This window comes from Scleropages formosus, chromosome 4, assembly GCF_900964775.1.
Source record: "Scleropages formosus chromosome 4, fSclFor1.1, whole genome shotgun sequence".
Taxonomy (NCBI): domain Eukaryota; kingdom Metazoa; phylum Chordata; class Actinopteri; order Osteoglossiformes; family Osteoglossidae; genus Scleropages; species Scleropages formosus.
Window position 1 is genome coordinate 164,020 of NC_041809.1, and position 19,590 is coordinate 183,609.

The 19,590-nt window shown below is 50.7% G+C and overlaps 2 protein-coding genes across 7 annotated transcripts; both read left to right on the forward strand.

The window, feature by feature from the left end:
* The first annotated feature begins 582 nt into the window (after positions 1-582).
* On the forward strand, positions 583-4,813 carry LOC108927027 (calcium homeostasis modulator protein 2-like). The gene is made up of 2 exons (XM_029250806.1): positions 583-2,351; positions 3,074-4,813. The coding sequence occupies exons 1-2, from the start codon at positions 1,809-1,811 to the stop codon at positions 3,485-3,487; spliced, it is 957 nt and encodes a 318-aa protein (XP_029106639.1). The 5' UTR covers positions 583-1,808; the 3' UTR covers positions 3,488-4,813.
* A 488-nt stretch (positions 4,814-5,301) lies between these two features.
* Positions 5,302-19,084, forward strand: LOC108927135 (cytosolic purine 5'-nucleotidase-like). 6 transcript variants are annotated; one of them, XM_018740231.2, is made up of 19 exons: positions 5,302-5,489; positions 7,818-7,975; positions 9,742-9,864; positions 11,272-11,345; positions 13,186-13,303; positions 13,409-13,504; positions 13,597-13,688; positions 13,781-13,838; positions 13,949-14,042; positions 14,167-14,220; positions 14,314-14,397; positions 14,680-14,721; positions 14,908-15,015; positions 15,409-15,475; positions 15,557-15,727; positions 15,806-15,857; positions 15,948-16,008; positions 17,345-17,521; positions 17,624-19,084. In XM_018740231.2, the coding sequence occupies exons 3-19, from the start codon at positions 9,764-9,766 to the stop codon at positions 17,846-17,848; spliced, it is 1,674 nt and encodes a 557-aa protein (XP_018595747.1). In that variant the 5' UTR covers positions 5,302-5,489; positions 7,818-7,975; positions 9,742-9,763; the 3' UTR covers positions 17,849-19,084. The 6 variants fall into 6 exon arrangements, with proteins under 6 accessions (XP_018595747.1, XP_018595748.1, XP_018595745.1 ...); XM_018740232.2 differs by having other exon boundaries at positions 7,825-7,975; XM_018740229.2 differs by lacking the exon at positions 7,818-7,975.
* Positions 19,085-19,590: the final 506 nt, after the last annotated feature.

A 19,590-nucleotide genomic window follows, 5' to 3' on the forward strand; every position in this document is an offset into this window, starting at 1 on the left:
GTGTCAGATGTCAGTGATTTGAGGGCGGTCCTGGTCCGTCCTCAGTGTCCACACCCTGGGGAGCAGAAGTGGTCGTTGTGTAAATGCGTTTGCATGAATTTGTCATGAAAAGCAGGAGTTAGCAGAGCACCGCAGCGTTCCGTCTCCATGGCAACTCTTACCCCTGTGTCACCATCAGGTCAGTGGAAGGGACTTCTGAGTGTCGCTGCCGCCCTCCACTGAAGCGGAGTCATTGCAGTCATCGGTCATTGAATATGAAGAGCGCCCTAGTAAACAATAGCGCTCCTTCGGAACAAAGAGTGAAAAGCGAGGGCCGTGGGGCTGGAACCGGCTGAATGAGTGCGGAGAAGCTCGTTCCACAGGAAACCGGACCTGCGTGTCTCATGCCAGTTCGCGGTGGGAGTGGAGCTCTGCGCAACAGAGGCCTCATTCCCTCAAACGGGCTCCGACCCAGAAGACGGCATGTGCTCGATGCGTGAGGGTGGAGCCAGGTGGCGGGAGGGCACAGTAGCGCACGCGACAACCTACTGGTGCTGGAGTCACTCTCGCCGAATCGGCGCATTTACATAGCCGTGTGTGAAAAGTACTTAAGTGGTGAAAGTAAGGGCAGTAGCGAGAGACCTCAGCAGCACTGCGCCGGTAGGAGCTCAGTTCGAGCCCCACACGACCTCATGGACTCCCTTTAGTGCCCGGTGGCCGCCGGCAGCAGTGACCTCAGGTGTTTCCGTGGAGCAGCACAGCTTGACCAGAGTGTCGCTGAAGGAGCTCCTCTGTTTGTCCAGGGGGGTCGAGTTCGAGTCACTGTCCACGATGGACGGAACTATTGATTAAATAATTGCATAATTGTCCTTTGTGGGACACTTTGACTTTGTAAATGGCTTCCTGAGCTGCGCTCACGTGGTCCAGGTCCTGGGGTTCTGTGGACGGGTCCACCTGCATTTACTGAACCAGGCCGGAGAAGCCAAAGGACATGATGCTCAGAGAGCTGCTTGCCTTGTCCAGGTGTGTGTGGGCTCTGTCCGTGCCGGTGTGGTCCGGCTAGACAAGGCGGGGAGGGTGTCCATGTGAAGGACATTGTCTCAGCCATCCGTTCTTCGTTGGAGTGCTTTACATGTCCCTTTAATATTTACACGACGCTGGAAAGTCTTCGCTGCGTTTAAAGGTCACTTCATAGAAAATGTGATTGTTATTGGTGTTAGTCTGAAATAAATAACTGGACAGAGTCCTCAAGGCAGCAGTTTGGATGTGTTTCAACAATTCTGTGCTCCCCGCTGGCGGGTGTGTGAGGCGTGCTTGCGGTCGCCATGTTGAAGCTTAATTTGTCCCACATGTGTGCAGTGGAAACACTTTTTCCATTCTGGGCGGATTCTGGGGGCACTTCCTGGTGCTGACGGCAGCCTGGGGGCAGAGGCGTTGGTTGGGGGCGACTCCCTCTCCCTCTTCCTCCCTCGCAGTGTGTTCTCGCTCGCGCTGCTGTGTGTCGTCCTGACGGCCGTGGAGATCCGATTCGGAGCTGGGCACACTGTCTCAGAGCTGAGGAATGTAAGTTTGCCGCTCTTCGTTCGCCCCGCGACTGCGATTAAAGAACCGGCCGAGGCTCCGAGTTCCTTTCGCTCTCAGCACATGCCAGGAGAAACGAGCATCAGTGTGGTTTCTTGCTGCTCGGAGGGCCCCTAGAGATCGTCGAGGCTAGAACTCTGGACAGCCAGGAGCTGTGTTGGCCAGCGGCGTCCGTGAGCTATTAGGCGCCCCGGGCTTTCTCTCTCACGGACTCCAGCTCCGCACGGGAACTCTCGCCCCCGGCCGCAATGGCTACGCTCATCAGCGAGAACTTCAGGTTCTTGTCTCTCTTCTTCAAGAGCAAAGATGTGGTGATCTTCAACGGCCTCATTGCTCTGGGCACCGTGGCGAGCCAGACGGCCTACAACGTGTTTGCCTTCAGTTGCCCGTGCTCCTCGGAGCGCAACTACCTGTACGGGCTGGCGGCCATCGGGGTCCCGGCACTGGCCCTCTTCCTCATCGGGGTCATCCTCAACAGAAACACCTGGAACCTGGCGTCCGAATGCCGAGTGCGCGCCTGCCGCCGGCTTTCGGGTCCGCCCGCCTTCGCGCTGCTGGGCTCCGTCGTGGGCCGGGCGGCCGTGGCCCCCATCACGTGGTCCGTGCTGTCACTGCTCCGCGGGGAGGCCTATGTCTGCGCCCTCAGCGAGTTCGTGGAGTCCGCGTCGCTGCAGGGCTTCCCGGCGGGCTATGGGCGCCGCACCATGGCCCGCTTCCCCTGCCGAGACGTGCCCGCCGACGCCCTGTCCTTCTGGGGGGAGATCGAGAGACGGCTCAAGTTCGAGTCTCAGGTACCCCGTCCATCGCGTGTCCCACAGCTGCGAGGAACAGGGGCCTCCGATGACCGGACGCCGGAATGACCGCGCAGTCTGGTGCTTCCCAGGGAAAGGTGGAGCACAGTTTGAAAACAGCACCGTATTTCGCTATTCCAAGTGATTTCCTCGTGTAAAACTTTTAATAATAAGGCAAAAAGTTCTATTATAAATTAGTTAAAATATTGTTTTCGTGTATAGACTGCTGTCACGTCAAAATAGTTTTCAAAAAGTCAAACATGTAAAATCACATATTCGATCACTCTAATCACAGCACCTTAAGCACGGTACTTGTTCTGAAAAGACGCTCAACACCCAGCTCTATAAGTGGGGAAACCACCACGAGTCACTTTGGAGGGAAAGGAGTGAGATAAAAATGCAACGTGCAGCATGTACTGCACTGTATTTCAGCAGCGCTCGTCACTTAAATGTACAGTTTTACTATTTCGTTCTGCTTAATTCTGGGTTTTGAACTCATAACTCGTATGTGTGTCCTGATCCCTGATCTCTGCCTTCCTGCTCCCTTTTAACACACAGAGTTAGACTTTATCCCAGAGTTCATAGCGAGAGCTTAAACGTGCACACAGGGCCCCCGGGGACCTCCTGCGGAGCCCTATAAGGTGTGAGTCGAGGCTCGGGGCTCTCGCCGGAAAGGTCACGGCGCTGCCGTCGCTCACCCAGCTTCCCCTCCGCCTGCCCAGCTGTTAGGTTGGCTGCTGACAGCCGTCACCGCCGTCGCCATCCTGCTCATGCTGTGCCTCAAGCGGTGCTGCAGTCCACTGGGGGACCAGCAGGAGGCGTACTGGTCCTACTTCCGCTCCAGCGAGAGCCAGCTGTTCCAGCGCACGGCCAGCATCCACGCCAAGATCCTGGCCGCGCAGAGCGTCAAGCGCTTCTTCGGCTTCGTGGCGCTCGACAAGGAGGACAAGGAGCAGCTGGAGGAGTTCGGCGGCGAGAGGCGCATCCCGAGCACCCAGTGGAACCAGGTCACGGGCGTCTACCTCTACAGGGAGAACAAGGGTGTCCCGCTCTACAGCCAGCTGCACAAGTGGGCCGCGAGCTTCGGCGACAACGACGCGGGGCCCGGCGATAAGGAGATGGAGGTCCGAGTGTGACGGTCCAAGGTGCCACGGCGACGCGAGCCACGGCAGCAGCAGCTCCGCCGCGAGAGGACCGGGAGCTCAGGCGGCCGCGGCCGACGTCCTTGGCGTGCGGCACTTGGAGGATCGCGACCCTTCGCTGATCTAGCCATCAGGCCCTTCTCACCTGCGACGTGGAGCGTGAAAACAGGCGGCAAAGCAAAGAGGTTCCTCGGTTTGGCGGCTGGCGCCTGAGTGCAACAAACAAGGTGACAGGAGAAACCACTGCACCTCTGTGTAGGTGAGCATGCACTGACTCAGCTGTGTGTCCACCAAACACGGTGCCTTCGAAGGGCTGAAGCAGAGTATCGAACCGCCAGATAGGAACTCCTGAAGCACAAGTGTGAGCGTCATGTTGTATCGCTGTTGTATCTCTGTTATATGTGTGTTACGCTGCTCGGCACACGTCGACCATGGTGACGTCGCCTCGCTCCATGTTCAGAGGTGTCCTCGGAGAAGCTCAGCAGCGCCGCTCCCGGCCTGGGTGGGAGCCACTTCCTCCCGCCTCTCTCCTTGGCCCCCCCACCCAGTGATCACGACGGGGTCAGGAGGTGCATGACACACTCCACAGCCACAAGGGCACAAACAGTAGCTACTCACACACACACACACACACACACACACACACACACACACACATTAACATTGTTTGCATTTCATTCATTCATTTGAACCAAAGTGCCTGCGGTGTCGTCCATCGCTCTGCTGTTGGGAACTTTGTTTGGCGATCGGTGTCACCCAGGTGTGAAGAGACTCTGAAAAGCGTACTGACCCAGACCGAGGAGGGTTTGAGCCCAGAGCACAAGAGCGGTGACACACCCACGGTACCACTGCTATTTAGGTGATGCTTCACAAAGCCGTAGGGCAGGGGACAATATTAAGGTGTCCTCCAAAGCATCAGGTCTCTCCCTAAAGGTGAACAGCTGTTGGTGACATATAGCTTCCCCATTCATGCACACTTTCCTGGACAGATGGGCACACTTTACAGGACATTTGTTTTCAGGACAAAAGGACAATGAGTCCTACTCAGCTTTCAGCTGTCCTTTATTCTGGAGCTTTTAGGCTGGCAGACGCTCGAACCCCTTGTCTCCGGATCTTCTCTGTCTCTCAGTCCAGGGGAAGTTGCAGCCCAAACCTACTGTCCTCTTGCTGCAGACAGAAGCTGTCATGGCAACTGGAAGTTTGTCACCTAGAGCTAAATGCATGTGCTGAGGGGTGGAAACCAAGGTGTTGTGTACAGGTGTACCCCTTGGTGTGTGTGTGTGTGTGTGTGTGTGTGTGTGTGTGTGTGTGTGTGTGACAGTTCAGTTCAGTTCAATTAATTTTTATAGCACCTTCTTCTTCTCACACAGTGACACAGAGCGCTCAATATACATAATACAAATAAGAGGTGGCTATACATGAAACTGCTACAATAACTATAATTATTAAAGCTGTAAGTTTGCCCACTGGAGGGAGGAAAGGAAGGAAAAAGCCCAAACTGAAAGAGAGAGGAAAAAACCTTGGTTGGTGGTCCAAGTGCCAGTGGCTGCATTGTAGAATTCAAACATTTAAAAAGTCAATTTACAACTGTTTAAAACGTTGTTATGTTGTTATTACCCTCACCCTGTAAATCATTCAACATTTTCATCTAAACTCTGTAACCTGTGTGTGTTTGTATTTCCTTGATGTCTCTCTTTTAATCCTATTTTTACACGGTTGCCTATTTTGTGTATGTCACTGGTGCTATTGTTTCGTGTGTAACGTTTATAATAATAATAATAATAATAATAATAATAATAATAGAACACGTCTGCATTCGACGCGCATGCGCTTGAACAAGGTATCCGCCCGGTGAGCGTTCCGCATTCAATGCGCATGCGCATAAGTGCAGAAATGGATGACATCCCTGACTGTGACTTCCGCGGTCAACGCGCTGAACCGCGCATGCTCAGAGGTCCCCCCAGCCAGTTGTCGGTGCTCCATCAGAAGAAGAGAGGTGAGTGTGGAGTGTGTGTGTTTGTGTTTTCATTCTGACCGATTTGCGTGTTAAACACGGGAAAAGGGACGAAATGGCCAGATGGAACAGAAGAGTTTCTCAGCATTTATGCAATATGCACTGTCTGTGTTGCTTAAGAGACTCACTGTGAAAGGAAGCGCGAACACGAAATGCAAATAGGCACCGGCGTGTGGAAGGAAGGAGCAAAGGAGAGGAGGAAAGAACCAGGAAAAGACAGAGGAAAATAAACTGAAAAGAGCCAGGAAAAAAAGTGAGGAAAAGAGAGGAAAAAGAACCAGAAGAAAAGTGAGGAAAATTTTCAGGAAAAAGGAAGAAAAAAACAGGAAAAGAGTGAGGAAGAGAACGAGGAACAGAGTGAAGAAAAGAGCCAGGAAAAGAGAGGGAAAAAAAACAGAAAAAAAAGTGAGGAAAATTTTCAGGAAAAAGGAAGGAAAAAAAACAGGAAGAGAACGAGGAACAGAGTCACTCTTAGTGAAGAAAAGAGCCAGGAAAAAAGTGAGGAAAAGAGAGGAAAAAGATCTAGGTAAAGAGTGCAGAAAAAAGTCCAGGAGAAGAGAGAGGAAAAAATGTGGAAAAGATCCAGGAAAAAGGAGGAGACGAAGAAGAAAACAGGAAAAGAGTGAAGAAGAGAACCAGGAACAAAGTGAGGAAAAGAGAGGGGAAAGAACTAGGAAAAGGCCAAGGGAAAGAGAGAGGAAAAGAGCCAAGCAAAGTATAGTGGTGCCCAAGCTGTTGGTGGTGTTAATGTTACCCATGTTTGTTCGCTTCTCCATTCGTGCAGTATTGGAATATACAGCACAATGTACGTGTTACCTCAGGTTGTCATGTGAGAATTTGCACTTTAACCTCCACGGTGGGTGTAAAACCACACATTTACATTTATTCATTTATCAGATGCTTTTCTCCAAAGCGACGTACATCTCAGCAAAAATACAATGTGTTCATTACATTAGGAGAGAGAGGCATAGCTGCAGACGTGATTCTTAAGTAAACCTAGTTTGTTACTTTTCACTTGATGCACCGATGTTCATCGCTCAAGTAGGTGCATAAAACTCAGGATAAATGAATCCTGATAACCACACTACAATTTTTTTAAAGGTACACAAACATTTACATACAATGCAGGAGTAGCTGTGTAAAGGGTAATCTGGGGATGATCAGAAAGTTACAGTGCATGAACATTTACAGCATACGTGAGCTGGAGAGATCTTGGGTGAAGTGAGTCCGGAAAAGATGAGTTTTCAGACCCTTTTTGAATGTAGACAGTGTTTCAGCAGTTCTGAATGAGAGGGGGAGGTCGTTCCACCACAACGGAGCCAGAACCGAGAACCTCCATGCTTTACCTTTTGTGCGCAGGACCACCAAGCGAGCAGAAGTAGACAAGCAAAGGGGTCTGGTTGGGGTGTAGCGGTTGAACACATACTGTATACTGGAAAGCTCTGCAGCTCCTACTGTGGGAAGTGTGAGTAGATGTGTGTTTCTGTGGTGTAGCAGTTTGGAATATTCTCCACTAGAGCCAGCAATCCATGGAGCTGTATGTCTGAGCAGATTTCAAAGTGTGCCACACATCTTCCAAGGCACTGAGTCTCTGAGACTCTGACTGGACCACCCCAAGACACTCACCTCCTTGTTTCGGAGCTACTCCAGTGTGACTTTTACTCCATTTCTGTGGTCATTCTCTCCACCAAGGTGAATAAGGTGGGTGAGCTGATGATAATACATAGTATCCGTTTGGAAGTCGCTTTGGAGAAAAGCATCTGCTAAATAAGTAAATGTAAATGTAAAATCTTAGCTGGGTCACTTGGGTGCCCTCTGACAAGCTCCAGTTGGGCTGTGAGGTGGTTCTTTTTAAATTTGGTTTTCTTTCCTGCTACCTTCCCATGGAGATCAGCACTATGCATAGGCTCATACAAGTTCCACTCTGTGACACTGAACTCAGTAGATCTTTTAGAGTGACTGGTTCTTGGTACTTTCTCTCACAGGTCCGCTTCTTGTTGGAATGCCGTATTTTTCCAGCAGCATCTAGGTAGATTGAGGCACCTTCCCCTTGTTATTGTTATTGAGCCAGCAGGGCTCAATGGGACGTCTCCGCGTTGTTTTGACCCTTTTCCACCTCTGTGCATTTGCGTGCATTTAAACCCTGTCTGATGATGGAGGTTTGCTTTCCCATGGGCCGTACACAGCACACCAGCGATGTTTACATTGCACACCAACCGAACACTTGAACAGAGAAACACAGTAATTTCTACTGGAAGAAAAGAGCAGAGGGTTGTGCAGCGGGGCGGTTAACGCAGTTCCGTCTGCTAGCCAATAGGAGGAAACGGCTCGCTTGGAGCAGCGGGGCGGAAATACAAGACCATCCGCCGGCCAGAGCGATGTGCTTGACACATTCTTGGACGACCCGGGACGCTTGGATCTCCACTCTCCTTTCTCGGGGGTTTTACATGCCTGCTGTGCATTACCAGGTTAGAGAGTCACGTTCAGTCGTCGCTGTGCACTTGAGGGCAGTGTGTACGCAGCTGCAGCAGAAACACACTTCTGTCAGCTGAAGGCATAACTGGCTGAGACGATCCTCTGCACATTCATGCTCCTATTCTGTCCTGCTCTTGACGTCAGAGGCATGTTCAGGCAGAAGACGACAGTGCGCTGCAGCTGATGATCCTTACTTGAACGCACATGTGTATATACATGTGTTTTTTGTGTTGGCTTTATGTAACTTGTTTTACATGTGTGTCCAGGTTGTGCGGTGAGCACCCGGCACTGGCTCTGCTTGGTAATTACTGTACTCTCGTTTGTAGCACTTTATTAATAAATTTCCGCCATGCAGGCTGCAGATGCATTTTGCTAGATCTTCCACTGGAGCATTTTGTTGTGTGTCTCTGCGATCCTGCTGCATGTCAGCATGCTCTCTTAAACCCTGTGTGTGTGTGTGTGTGTGTGTGTGTGTGTGTGTGTGTGTGTGAGCACAGCGTCCAGCTCTCCTCAGACTCACGGGCTGGAGGTTCAAGTATGTGGTAAAAATAGACGGTGATATCACGGATTCTGGGACCGGTGCCCTCTAGGAGGCTGTGCTGTGCGCACACACACTCTAACGCACAGTGACACACTCCTCTCTAGATTCATTTGTGTTTTTTGGAGTTGAGCAATGGCTCGGCAGAGAGGAGGATGTTGGTTTGCACCCAGAGGGGGCCTGGAGCGGATGTTGTACAACATTCACTTTAAAGAGAAGTGCAGTGCAGGGAATGTGCGCCGCCCACATCTAAGCACAACTTCTGTCTGTTTCGTCAGTTTCAGGGAGGAAGTGTGTTTTTTGACTGTTGCCTTTGTCTGGCATGTGCTGCACTGTGCTTTTGCCTCCTACACTAAGGGCCAGGCTGAAGCACGCAGCTAGAACCCAGCAGTGTGTCTTTCAAAGGTGACTGTGTGAATAGAGCGTTGTCCTGCTCATCTTGGTCCTGCTGGTGTTTTTTCTGCCATGTTTGAGCTGTGCTCTGTGTGTGTGTGTGCGCGCGTGCAGATTTGTGCCAGCGCTGCATTACTCTGCTGTGGGCAGCCTGCAGCTGCTGGTCGGACAGGATCTCCTTGCGCTCCATGAGCTCTGCTCTCCAGGGTTGCTGATGATCAGCGGGGTCCTGAATCACAGTCCATTGAACCCCAACCCTGCTTTCATTGTTCACAGCTGCCATGGTATGCTGCTAACCGTGCTGTAGTAAACATGGTTATGATGCGGTCAGTTTTGACTTGGTGAGTGTGCAGTCTGGGGTGACTGGTGTGAATAAGTTTGACGACCACATAAGTCCAAAGAGAAGTGAACATGTCCTGTGTTTATCCTCCTAGCCAGTAGATGACAGCACCCATCTGCAACAGCAGTGTGGAATTAACCTCCTTAATTCAGCTATCGTTTTTATGGCTTTAATGGTTTTTGAATGGTTGAATAAATTGTGGTATTATTTTGTGTGTGTGTGGCTGGAATCTAGTGGTAAAAATGACTTTTTTCGTTAAAAATAAATTATAGATAGGGTTCGAGTCCCGCTTGTGTTCTGTTAAACATAAATGACATGCACCAAGTGTTACTCATTATAGTGACACAGAGTCAAGAGGTGGGGGCACTCGGTGTGGGTCGGGTGACAAAATCAGCCATGTGTTAAGCACAGGAGTTTCCCTCGTACTGCTGTTGGGCACGGCGCCTCGTGGCTCTTTCTCCCTCACAGCCACACTTTGCTTCCCGCAGAGCTGTCGTCAGGCCACTGAACATGACCACGTCCTGGAGTGACCGTCTGCAGAACTACGCAGAGCTGCCTGCTAACATGGACGGCCTGTCCATGAAGAAGTACCGACGGGAGGCCTACCACAGGTTTGTGCGGCGCCTCACAGTGGACAGCAGAGGGTTTGCGCCAGGGCTGCTGGCAAGGAGAATGGGGGACACAAGGGTTCAAAGGGTTTCTTGTTTGCACACACACAGAGAATGGCTCCATTGTTGGAGCTCCACTGTTCTCATGACAGTAAGTGCAGCCATGACGATGAACTTCAGCTGTGTGGTTGGTGGTTACTCTTTGCATGTTCACACTCAGTTGTTTCCTGGGCTGCAGTGGCATATAAGCTGTGTGAACGTCATGTGTAAACACAGCATTTGCTCTATGCTCACCCTCATGGACCAGTTCAGTGTCGTCAGAGACCACACACTATCCACATTGACCAGTTTTCAGTAGAACGGTGATGGGAAAACATTTCAACTGCTGATTGAAACTGTCTCCAGAAGCACTGTGGTAAATCATCTAATCAAAGCTTTTCCTCTGTCGAGGTGGTGTGTGTGAGATGGTTCTGATCCTGACTGCCCAGTACGCTTCAGTTCATACTCAACTGCACTCGGAAGGAGAGCAGGCAAACTGTTTGTCGGTGTGTTGTGGACAGTGTCCCCACGACCTCCTTGACTGCGGAACGTTCCAGGTGTCCATTCAGAGTTGCGCTCTGTCTTTGTCAGCACGGTAAACAGCACCTTTACCCCAAACAACAGCACAGAATGGAATGGAACGTGTGCAATTGTCTGTGCGACATGGCGCAAGAAAGGCTGGGGGGGCCTTTGTGTGGGGTGGGGGCTGGCAGTGGGCAGGGGTAGTCAGCACGGGGTTCCGGCTGCAGCAGTGCACCGATGTGTCGTGAGAAACAGCGCCGCTCCTGGGACCTGGTGCAGCACCCAGCCATCATGAGGTACATTGTGCTTGTTGGGGGTGTGGCTTTAGCATCAGAGCTCACTGAGCTCACCCTAACCCACGCACAGAGCCGCCAGGGGGTTGTGGGAACAGCAGCTTCTCCTGCAGAACAGTTCCCTTCACCGGGGAGCTACAGCACAGGACACTTAGGTTCCATAACTCGCCTGCAAAGCTCACATTGCGCAGATAGCCGCAGGTGCAAGGGGTAGGTGGTTGAGCTTTGGCTGGAGATGCCATCATGTTTAAACAGGAGGCTTTTAAAAATGTGTTTTATCCTGATTCAGCTCCACCTGCCATTATTCACTCTGACTGAACTATCACCTCTGACCGAACTATCACATCTGATCCCCGGCAGGCAGCAACAGGTCATTCGGCAGGAACCTATCACACTTTTCCCATGGTATTACACCATTGCTAGACCTGTGTAGCTGTGTACTTTGGAGATATGTACTTTTACTGTGGTATACCCCTTTCTAACCATTTAGAGGTGCGTCGGAGCCGCTCAGAAAGGTTTGGTTTGCTCACCTTCTCACTTCCTCTCCTTCTCCCAGAGTGTTTGTCAACAGAAGTTTGGCTATGGAGAAGATTAAGTGCTTTGGCTTTGATATGGACTACACTCTGGCAGGTAAGTTCTACCTCATCTTCAGCACATTTGGCTAAATGCTCATTTCCGCACTGAGATGGTTTCTTAGTGAGTTGTCTGCTTGGGCATGAATGGCTCAACACTGGTTTTAAGTACTCCTCACACCTTCCACACATGTGGGCCATTGCTCAGGAGGCAACCTGCTGTGCTCAGACCACATGGCTCCAATCTGGTTATAATCATCTCATTTCATTAATAAACAAACATCCATTCCTGTCCACATGTGCTGCTTTGTGCAATTCACCGCTGGAGTTGTGTGAGCTAACCTTCATTCACATGGGGGAGGGAGGTGAAGATACAGACGGTCTCATCGACTTTGCCATCATCATCATCATCATCGTTGTTGTTAAATGCCTTGGACCTAAACTCTTGACCACATGGGTAAAGTGCCTCCGGAACTGTCTTCTGCTTGTGTCCTCGAGACCTGTCCACTGTCCTCCTTCCTGGTTGCTGGGTGCCCTCTGTACATACAGATCTGAGGAAAAGGTTTGTGAACCCTGTGCAATGATCTGGATTTCTGAATGAATGTGATAAGACCTTCTTCTAAGTCATAGTGAGACAACACAAAGAGCGTGTGGTTAAATACAGTATGTAGTAGCCTACACTCAGTGTACATTGCCTGTCATAGCTCATTGAACATGTTGATTCCTTGGCTCTTGACTAAGTGGGCACAAATAGAGAATACACCTCTAGGAGTGGGATGACACTGAGGTGCGCTGCTTTCTAGAACGGCCCACAACTTTGGTTACCTGCTCCTTACAGCAGAGATCTGCTTGCATGGAATGTCACCCAGTCAAAAGAGAGGACCTTTGAAGGCTGCAAAGGCATTTCTTAAGACCTGAACCTAAAGCCCTCTGTTTCCTCAGTACTGTTCCTGTGCTCTGCAGGAGTCCAAGGTCACTACAGTAACATGGCTTGCAGTTCCCAGCAAGGTGACACTGAACCTTGTGCTCACAGCTACTGCGTTGTGCTTGATGTCTGTGTTCATGAGTTTCTGAAAAGAAACTCACTGAACTAGTAGGATAGGGAGCACGGTGGTATGGCGAGTTTGGCCGGGTCCTGCTCTCTGGCGAGTCTGGGGTTCGAATCCTGCTTGGGCTGCCTTGGGACGGAGTGGCGTCTGGTCCTAGGTGCGTCCCCTCCAGCCTTCTGCCTTGTGGTGCCGGGTTGGGCTCCAGCTCGCCCTGACCCCACTCAGGACAAGCAGTTTCAGACTGTGTGTGTGTGTGCGTGAGAGAACTAATAGGCTAAAGTGTGAACCTGTACTTTACAAAGGACCTGGAGGAGGACCTTGAGCAGGACCTTGCTGGTGTGAGAAATTGTGTGATAGTTTGCATCTCTTTTCTTTGGGCTGCAATGTGAGCTGATCTCTTGCAGCCTCTTGGCCACTGTGAGCGACGGATTGGTCACGATTCTTTTGTTAGTGCCGCCTTCTGCAGCTAACAGGACTTGTACAGCGATCGCATCAATTCCAGTGACCTTTCTTCTTGGCAGTTACTTCCTTCTTTGCCTTATTTCATTAAGCATCATCAAGGGTTCTTGTGCGTAACGATCGTCTTCTAACCTCTTTTGCCTATTGACGTCTCTGCTGCACAGAGCTTCAGTATATTCTCTCCATCTTTCCGGTGTCATTATGACATGAACACACTCTGTAAATCATCAATGGTGATGTTTGCTGCTTGGCCATGTCCTGCTGTCCTTTCTGTCCTTTGGGATCAGGAGTTGTTTCTACTGGAGAATCTCTGCTTCCTGCTGGGGGTCCCACTGTTACTCCAGAACTTGAGCAAGTGTTACTATGGTGCTGCTGCTCGTTCTCTTCCAGTTTACAAATCACCAGAGTATGAGTCCCTGGGCTTCGACCTCACCGTGGAGCACCTTGTGTCTATCGGCTACCCTCAGGAGCTCCTTAACTTCGTCTATGACCCATCCTTCCCCACCAGGTGAGGAGCTCTGTGAAGATCAGAGTCAAGTCTTTGCACTTCTGTTGCACTTTTGAAAATGTCTTGCATTAGCATGTAATCAAAGAGCTCACCTGCCCTGCACAGGGGCCTTGTGTTCGATTCGATGTACGGCAACCTGCTGAAGGTGGACGCCTACGGCAACATCCTCGTGTGCGCCCACGGCTTTAACTTCATGCGCGGGTACGTCCATTCACATGGGGGCTCTGGCCATTCCAGCTAGCCCTCATCACGCTCAAGCTGTAAGATTTTATTCCCTTCGTGTGTGTGTGTAGACCAGAAACCCGGGAGCTGTACCCAAACAAGTTCATCCAGCGTGATGACACAGAGAGGTTTTATATCCTAAACACGCTATTCAACCTTCCAGGTGAGGAATGGTTTCTCTGGGTTGTGTTTTCATGTTCAGAGGCTCTTCACGGCTCTTCTTTGGGTTATGTTTGTGTACTCTTGTCCCTCCAGAGACGTACCTCTTGGCGTGTCTCGTGGACTTCTTCACCAACTGTGATCGGTATACAAGGTAATTCACCAGAGCCGTCCCCACGGTCTTCCAGCAGCAGTCTCAGTGAGGTGTGCTCTTTGCCATCGCTGTCTCTTTCTCTTCTTACTCTGGCTGCTGCTGTCCCATAGCTGTGAAACAGGGTTCAAAGATGGAGACCTCTTCATGTCCTACAAAAGCATGTTTCAGGACGTGCGCGATGCTGTAGACTGGGTGCACTTCAAGGTGATGTGATATTTCTGTCGCAGTCAGTTGATAAATCCAAGATGTTTGAAAACCTACCTACTAGGGAGTAGCGTAGTGTGGAGTATTGTGGTTTGTTCCCTTCTAGTTCTTCTCTGTTTTTCAGGGATCACTGAAGGAGAAGACTGTTGAAAACCTGGAGAAGTATGTTGTGAAAGATGTAAGTGGTCAGTGGTTGCCTTCAGAGGAACTGCTTTGAGGAGTATTGTTGGTGGTGTGATCATGAGTGTCTCCTCGCTGTTTCTCCACCCAGGCAAAGCTCCCTCTCCTGTTGAGCCGGATGAAAGAAGTGGCCAAAGTGTTTCTGGCCACCAATAGTGACTACCAGTACACAGATGTGAGTTTCTTTCTTTGGTTTCACTCCGGACCATCTGGCTCAGTTTCATTTCTTCCTGTGGACGCTACCGTGTCCCTGCTACTGAGTCACCGTGACAGGCTGCAGGGGACCAGCAGTCCTGGTCTGGTTTGTTGGTCTGTTGGACACTCAGAGCTTTCTGCCTTCCACTCTGAATGATTTTTGGACACCTCCAGGAGCATTGACGTCCCCATAACCGTGTCCTTTTTGATAACATGTAGGAATCCACTTATGTTATCACATTCAATGTTTTCTTCCTTGCAGAAAATCATGATGTACCTGTTTGACTTCCCCCATGGTCCCAAGGTAAGCCATGGTGCTTCTGAAGGTAAAAACTTGGCTTGAAAAGTGTCACTTGTTTGTGTGAAAGGGCAGCGAGGTGGAGGGATGGTCGTGTGTTGCCATGGTGTGAAACAGTAGTTGGAGGGACGCAGAGGGGTGTGTTACTGCTTTAGCACATGAACACAAAGACAAGGCATTGCTGTCTCGCAGGTGGGCACAACTCACCGACCGTGGCAGTCTTACTTTGACCTGATTTTGGTGGACGCCCGGAAGCCTGTCTTTTTCGGAGAGGGAACGGTGCTGAGACAAGTGGACACGGTAAGAAGCCCCCAGCAAGCAGCAAGTGCTGTAATATACCTTTACCCTGCGGCATCCCAGCCGTCCATGTAGGTCTTCTGTTTCACAAGGAGCACACTTGACTCAGCGGATCAGCACATCAGTCGCCTTCAGCTGGTGTGCTGAGCTGTTCGGAGTGACAGGTTTGGGAGCGCTGCATAAACCGACAGCAATTTAGTTATTAGTTACATTTTGTAAAGTTTAGTCTGGCACAAAATTATCCACGTATTAAAGCATACACCTCTGTCAATCTTTTCCTTGAACGAGCATCATGTGCCAGTCAGCGTAAAAGCCCTTAAAGGAAACCTATGCATAACCCTGACTCAAAGCGCAGTAACACATTGGACTTGGGCTCATTGACATATGTGATTTCAGACCACTGGGCGGTTGAAGATTGGAACTTACACTGGACCTCTGCAGTACGGCATAGTGTACTCTGGAGGTAAAATCTGTCAAAATCACATGTGTGTGTGGGTGTGTTGTACGCTGAATGTCACGACAACGTGCCCCCTCCCCCCCACAGGGTCTTCCGACATTGTGTGCGACCTGCTGGGAGCCAAGGGCAAGGACATTCTCTACATTGGTGACCACATCTTTGGGGACATCCTCAAGTCCAAGAAGCGTCAGGGCTGGAGGACCTTCCTGGTCATCCCTGAGCTGGCACAAGAGCTGCATGTGTGGACAGACAAGAGCTGTGAGTGCCAATTGTGTGCAGGTGCAACCGCGGTAATTTCTGCAGAGTCCTCTGACCCCTGGCTGTACTCTTTTACAGCTCTCTTTGAAGAGCTCCAGAGTCTAGACATCTTCCTGGCAGAGCTCTACAAGTGAGTACAGCAGCCATCCCATCGCACCTGGACTGATGAGCTGCTTCTTGTCTGTGTGTCACTTGAACTCACTGCTCTCTCTGTCTACAGACATTTGGACAGCAGCAGCAACGAGAGGCCTGACATCAGCTCCATTCAGCGGAGAATCAAGGTCCAAGGGCAAACGCGCGTGCACACACAAATTACTTGGCGTATTCTTTTTCCTGCCCTATATAGTAAAACAGACCCCTCTTCTATTAGCACTGTGAACATCTGAAGAGCTCATAGGTCATGTGGTGAATAGAATTCTGCCTTTAGCTCTTTTCATTTACTATTTTCCACCTTTGCTCATGGAAGATGTAGGTTTCCTGTCACTCAGTGGGAAGTAGACAAGATCCAAGACTAAGATTCAGGGAAGCAAACTATATTGTGGGACTCTAGACAGATCCAGGCTGCCAGCTCTTACAAGTGCAGCCTCCAAGATCTTCTCTTTCTCTCCTCTTCACTTTCTTCTGCTTTAAGAGCATTCTTGAATGCTGGGAGGAATTCGGCAGTTCTGAGGGACAGCGGGAGCTCATTCAACCTCATCCTAGCTAAAACTGAGGTACCGCACACTTTCAGTGTTGGACCTCTTGCAAGTAGGAGCATCAAGTGGAATAGCACAGTGCTCTTGCTGTGTTATAAGAAGTAAAGACGAGGGTTGATCGTTACTCCCACCATCTTAACTGGTGAAGTGATCAAGTTTTCCACTTTGATAGAGCGTTGAAGGAGAGTGGCTGAGAGATGGGAGATCAGTTGTGGAGAGGTTGAGTTGTAGATGGACACCTCTGCTTGGCAGGCTGTGATACGTGAGGAAACATTTATAGCTGCAGGGGGGAAAAGAGCAGAAGAGCTTGTATCGTGGGCATAGCAGTGACAGGAGAAACCATGAGAGGCAATGACAGAACCAAGGGCAGAGTAAGGAGGGTAAGTACTGAGCCTTGAGGAACACCAGGGCAGAGAGACTGAGGTGCAGATGGTATTCTGAGAAACAAATGTGGAAAATTGAGTGTAAACAGCCACTCAAGGATTTGGGGAAGGAAAGGTTAGATCCAGAGAAGGCTTCTTCAGGCAGATGGGAAGCGACCGTAGGAGAGTAATTAAAGATGGACCAAAAAATGGAATACATTGAGGAGAAAGGGTAAATAAAAGAGCTGAAGGAGTTGACTCAGGAAGCCAAGCGGTGGCTTGGTGAGGAAGCAGGAGGTCACAGGTGTGTATGTCCGAGAGGGGTCAGACCACGGGGAGCAATAAGCATAAGGGGAGGAAAATGGAGAACTTGCTGTCATAGCAACAATTTGACGTGAATGATGAGGCTGTCTCCAACAGTGAAAGTGGAGGAGCAGCTGGGAAAGAGAACAACCTCTGCCTTCCACTCACCTGGATGGTTGTGGTCTCCGCACCTGGGCTGGGCACTTGCCACAGATGTGAGCCCTCTGTGTTGAGTTGTGCGCCTGCTCTGCCCACAGAAAGTGACCCACGACATGGACATGTGCTACGGCATGATGGGAAGTCTGTTCCGCAGCGGCTCTCGCCAGACTCTGTTTGCCTCCCAGGTGATGCGCTACGCTGACCTGTACGCTGCGTCCTTCATCAACCTGCTCTACTACCCGTTCAGCTACCTCTTCAGAGCTGCTCACGTACTGGTGAGTGTCCCGCTCTGGCCCCGCCTGCTTGCTCAGCTCCACATGATGTATAAAGAAGACCGTCCGCTAAGGTCTGCGCTCCTCTGCCCGCCATGTGTGCAGATGCCGCACGAATCCACAGTGGAACATGCCCACGTGGACGTCGGTGACATGGAGTCGCCCATGGCAACGCGCAACCGCCGCTCGCTGGACTTCAGGGACATGGAGTGCAAGAGACACCAGTTGACAAGGTCCATCAGTGAGATCCAGCCACCCCACCTGTTCCCTCAGACCCCCCAGGAGATCACGCACTGCCACGATGAGGATGATGATGAAGAGGAGGAGTAGTAGCGGGCCACAAAAAGGCTCGAACCATCGCTCATGAAGAGGGGCTAATGCGTGAAGGGTCGACTTTCTATGACAAAGTTCACGTACTTCTGACTTCAGTGCCTGCGTGCATCAGCCAAAGCCCCGACCCCTGAATCCTGCTTCAGTTTACGCAACGTTGGTTTGTGTTTTTAAGCAAGTTTTCTGATGTGATGTTGGAAAGAAAGCGATCAGGTGGATCTCTGACCAAACGCTGGTGCTTCGGTATCTCCTGTAGATAAAGTCATGTATGCTGTATATAAGTATGTGTGCGTATATATACAAACTCACAGATACGCCTCACCATAGGTGCTCCTGCACATGTTGCCACCTGTCGTTGTGGAGCTGGACGATGCAAAGGGGCGTCCAGCTCTTCTTTTGCAGGACCACAGTACAAACGGGAGCAGCTCTTACCCTGGGAGTCATGGTCCAATTTTCCTCTGAGCCTTGAGCTCTGCTTTAGCTGTGAGGTCACCTCCTCTCAGGAGGCCTAGTGGTTCGACTTCGAAAGGTAGGGTTGTCAAGTGTTGAAGTCGAGTTTCTTCATGAGGAGGAAAGACCGTCAATGGGGACGAGGTCGTTCTGTCATGTTTGCTAGATGAGTTATTTCATACGCAACAAATAGCGCTGCCATCTCACAGTGCTTGGGAGGTGCGCATGTTCTCCCCATGGCTGCATGGGCTTCTTCTGGGTGCTCTGGTTTCCTCCCACACTCCAAAGACATGCAATTCCGGTGGATTGGTGATGCTAAACTGCCTGTAGTGTGACAATGGGTGAGTGATTCTGAGTGTGTGGTTCCCCTAGGAGGGACTGGCCCCAGACCACTGCGACCCTGCTTGGGACAAGCGGTCGTTGAAAGTGGATGGGTAAATTATTTCACACAGCAGCTTCGAGGCAGGGGAGGTGCTGAAGGTTCTTCACAGGTGGGGAAAAAAAGTTGCTTCAAAGTTTTCCTGCTAAATTGGTGAATAACTCACCTCCCCTGAGTGTCGGTTCACCTGGACAGGCAGCAGTGAAGGACAGCTGTGTTGGGCCGATGGACCTGTTCTCTGGTGACCCTCTGGGGCTGGAAACCTTCTTCATACACTGTTTTACTTTTCTCGCTGTATGGTCTTGAGCTTGAGAGCTTTTCCAGTAATTATGATTCTGCTTTTGCTAGTCAGAAATGTGTAGGTTTGGGAGCTTGGGTGTCCAATAAAACTCTTCTTCAAATTGACAGTTTGCTGGATTTTCTTGTAGAGACTCATCGCCCAAAGCCGTGTTTTACTGGTTCACCATGGATGTGCTGCCTCCCACTTCTGGGGTTGGTTATGATTCCTCTGCCAGTTACCAGCAGCACGTGAAGCTCGGCACCGCTAATGTTCAGCTCGCGACGGCGAATACCTGTGGGACAGGTGAGAAACACGGAGGTAAGACCCAGTGACGTCCGTCTCCCTGATGGTTTAATGGGGGGCATCTGCACCTTCCAGGGCCACTTCCTAGTCATCGCTGGCAGAAGGAACAGCGATTGGTCTCCAGCGTGCTGCTGCCATGGCAGTCTTGTTTCTCGCTCGTCACGTTCATCATACTTGTACTGTACAAAGAAAACGCTGGTGGCTTGAGCACTTGCTTCGTATCGCGTCATCCCATGGACAGTGACTCGGGTTTGCCTGCCCCCTGCAGAACGCCAGGGGTACGAAGGAGCCTCTGTCCCCACCCTCCTCACGTTGTCTGCGGATCCAAGT

Coding starts and splice junctions, on each gene's coding strand:
- LOC108927027 (XM_029250806.1), top strand. CDS start 1,809: ATGGCTACGCTCATCAGCGAGAACTTCAGGTTCTTGTCTCTCTTCTTC. Junction 2,352..3,073: donor GGCTCAAGTTCGAGTCTCAG/GTACCCCGTCCA, acceptor CCGCCTGCCCAG/CTGTTAGGTTGGCTGCTGAC.
- LOC108927135 (XM_018740227.2), top strand. CDS start 9,976: ATGGCTCCATTGTTGGAGCTCCACTGTTCTCATGACA. Junction 11,346..13,185: donor TATGGACTACACTCTGGCAG/GTAAGTTCTACC, acceptor GTTCTCTTCCAG/TTTACAAATCACCAGAGTAT. Junction 15,476..15,556: donor CGGCATAGTGTACTCTGGAG/GTAAAATCTGTC, acceptor TCCCCCCCACAG/GGTCTTCCGACATTGTGTGC.